Source organism: Micropterus dolomieu, linkage group LG23 (assembly GCF_021292245.1).
Source record: "Micropterus dolomieu isolate WLL.071019.BEF.003 ecotype Adirondacks linkage group LG23, ASM2129224v1, whole genome shotgun sequence".
Taxonomy (NCBI): domain Eukaryota; kingdom Metazoa; phylum Chordata; class Actinopteri; order Centrarchiformes; family Centrarchidae; genus Micropterus; species Micropterus dolomieu.
Window position 1 is genome coordinate 7,934,250 of NC_060172.1, and position 3,282 is coordinate 7,937,531.

The following is a 3,282-nucleotide window of genomic DNA, read 5'->3' on the forward strand; positions in this document are numbered from 1 at the left end:
TTTGCCCGCTTCTGGATCAAACAAAAGTTAAGAGACATGAACGCCGATCTTTTGAAATCCGGACCTGCTGGTTTGAATAAGATCTCAATTAATAGTGACACTGATGTCAGGTGATGATCTCGAGCCCTATTGTGAATCTATAGAATCAGATTTAAAACACAATGTCTTTTTCGACTACAGTAGGTCTGACTGTGTAGTGCTGCTTAGAATCATGTGTAACACAACCACAGCAGCTACTCACACTCTTTTTCTTTATTGGCACAGTGCGATTTGGATCAAACGCCAGACCCATCGCCTGTAGGTTCCTGGCCATGGATTTCTTGTCGTCCCAAGCATTTCGAATCTGTGGGCTGAGGAGGAGGACGACAGATTAGACAAGCAATGAATCAACATAACACACAGCAGTGCTGCAGGAGCAGGACAGAACGAATCTGAAGTTTCAGTGAAACAGAAAATGCCCACTTGTGCTGTCCTACCAAATACATGAGCAAAAAAGGTGCTGTTGTGTTATTTTAAACTAAATCCAGCAGAAAACATAGCAACATTTTTCTGCGGTTCATCTCAAATCAGGGGAAATAAAGCATTCCACCCAATAAGAACAATCTACTATCTTCCTCTTATATATTCTAGTAAAAAACAAAGTTTGTTTGCATACAAAGAAAAAAACTTTATAATTTCAGACAAACTGTAAAACCTCTAATAGCCCTTTCTTTAATTTTCCTAAATCACTGATCTCACCCTGCCTATATTTGTGATAAATGTGTAAATCTGACAGAATAAGACTTTAGTGCTCATTGTTTCCACAAAATTAACTAAACAATTGAATTGTGGAGTTTTACGGTATTTTGATTCTGAACATTTAGTGTTGCAAAGAATTATGTCAACCTTGAGTGGTCTGATGTGGTAATTAAACAAAAAACAAACCCAACAATTACAAATTGCCGCAAACTGCTTCAAAGCGTCTTTATCAGCGTATATTCTACACTCAAACCCTAAGTGATTTAATTATAATTTAACCCCTAAATTGTTATTGTGAGAGCAGACTGAGGAGTTTAAGCAACTTTCAGGACTTGTTTGTGCTTTACACATGAGTTTTTATGTAATAAGTTTAAACTCACAAAACAAATAGGTGGTTTTGTTCCCGAGTAACAAAAAAAAAAAAAAAAAATGCAACTGATGTTAAAAGTACTCAAATCTTCTGTGTCGTTTGCTGGAGGTCAATGTTCAACATAATTTTTAAGTCTTTAATCTTGTGATATGTGATATTTGGCTTCACAGAAAGTCAGGTTCTTACTTTGTAGGAAAACCAAACCTCGCCTGCTCTCTCTTAAGATGCTCGACAAAATCCTGAATAATACGAACAGAATGTAAAGCAGAACTGCAACTGAGGATTAAACTTCTAAAATATGATCCCAATGATGCAACACAAGGTTTAAAAAAAACCTCCCCAAAGTCCAGACTAACCTCAGGAACATTCAGAGGGTGGACACAATATCAGAAACACCTGACAACTTAGTGTTAGTGTAATACAATGCCAGATAAACAACCCAGCTGTGTTTATGGATTAAAAATCAGTTCTTGTTGTGTACGGTTATATTGAGCAGGCGTTGCCTTCAGGGCTGAATCAATAAGTCAGTAAATAAAATAGTTAGAGAAAATGAATCAGCAACTATTTTGACAGAGAGACAAAACACTCTGATCTTCACTTTCTCAAATGAGTGAAGATTTGTCTCTTGTGACGCTAAATATCTTTTGAGTTTCTCAGATAAAAAGGACACCTCAGGATTTGGGAAATCATTGTGCCCAGGCATATTTCACTATTATATTTTACTTTTTATTACAGATTAGTTAACGTTGGCAGCACTAGTTGTCTTATAAAGCCTCACCCAGCTATTGAGGAACTTTATAAACGTTAAAGTACATTTACTTAAGTACTGATCTTGGGTACAATTGTGATATACTTGTACTTTGGGCTGAACAATTTTGAAAAAAAAATATTTAATTGCGATTATTGGAGGTAATGATAACTTTTACATAGCCAAGTTATTTTAATTATAGGGTTAATTGTAATCGAAACACATACGTAAATGATTATTATGGTGTTTTTTGCGAGAACTAGCACCAAACGAAGTGTGTAGAATATGATGTGTAGGCCAGGACAATATTTCATTAAAATTGTATTTAGGCATATTAATTGTTCAGCCCTACTTTACTTAAGTATTTCCTTTGAATGCTAGTTTTTCATCTAATAATTTTATAGGGAAACATTACCCATTATTATTATTATTATTATTATTTTTCTATTCGGTTTTCATTTTGATATTTAAACAACGTCACAGTTTGCTGACAATACTTCTTACTTTTACTTGACATTTTGAATCAGGGCTTTCACTTGTAGACAATGGTATCTCTGAACACATTATAAATTCACCACCGTATAAAACAAACGTTCAGGTAAAACCTCCTCACGTGGCGTCAACCTGCGCCGTGTTAGCTGACATTAGCTAGCATGCTAACACACCGCTCAGTCTTACTTTTCTATCCTCGGGTTGCATTTCTTCAGGAACTTTTTCTTCATCTTCTTCCGGTCTTGGTTGTAGTCGAACCTCTTTCTCTTTCCTGACTTCTTGGCTTTCGGCATGTTTGCGATTTATCTGTGTCTTGTTTTTTGTAGTTTTACGGCGCAGCGGAGGTTTGTTGGTGGTACTGAGCTGAGAGGCAACGTGCAGCAACAGGAAGTCCGCGTTTGTTTTGTTCCGGTCATGTGACTAAAGACCAATAAAAAAACAAAACCAATTTAAAAAATAAATAAATAAAAACTGAAAAACCTGTACCCTCTCCATTAATCCCGTATTTTTCAGATATTTAATGAGGCGCTTAGATATTCCCCATATTTTATCCCCAAGGAAGTTCTCCACAGTGAACCTAAGCTTAAATTTCTCCACAACTGCTACTATGTTCCTCCACATGGCCCCTACACTCAACCAGCACGTGTTGAACTGTCTCTAAACTATTACATTTTACGCAGTGTCCAGCTGGGTGTTTTATTTATTTGTTATATATATTTATTTTATAAAGTGAATGGCTAAGCCCTGTGTGTCCTATCCTTAGACGAGTAATGACTGTCTCTGTCTTCCAGTACCCTCCCAGTTTTCTTCCCAGACCTACATGATTCTGAAAACTGTAAAGATGTATTCCAGTTTCATTTAGTTCCCAGTATTGTTGCCATATTTTTTGCATTTGCTCTTTAATGACTGTTTTACCTTCAGATTTACTGAACAG

The 3,282-nt window shown here is 36.2% G+C and overlaps 1 protein-coding gene across 1 annotated transcript in view; it reads right to left on the minus strand.

The window, feature by feature from the left end:
• nop16 (NOP16 nucleolar protein homolog (yeast)) overlaps window positions 1-2,908 on the minus strand; it is an 11,611-nt gene extending 8,703 nt beyond the window's left edge. Inside the window, exons 1-2 of the mRNA XM_046041045.1 lie at window positions 2,535-2,908; window positions 242-350 (exon numbers count right to left, since the gene is read on the minus strand). Coding sequence (XP_045897001.1) covers window positions 242-350; window positions 2,535-2,641 — 216 coding nt within the window. The 5' untranslated portion in view covers window positions 2,642-2,908. The remainder of the gene's footprint in view (window positions 1-241; window positions 351-2,534) is intronic.
• Between the last annotated feature and the right edge of the window lie 374 nt (window positions 2,909-3,282).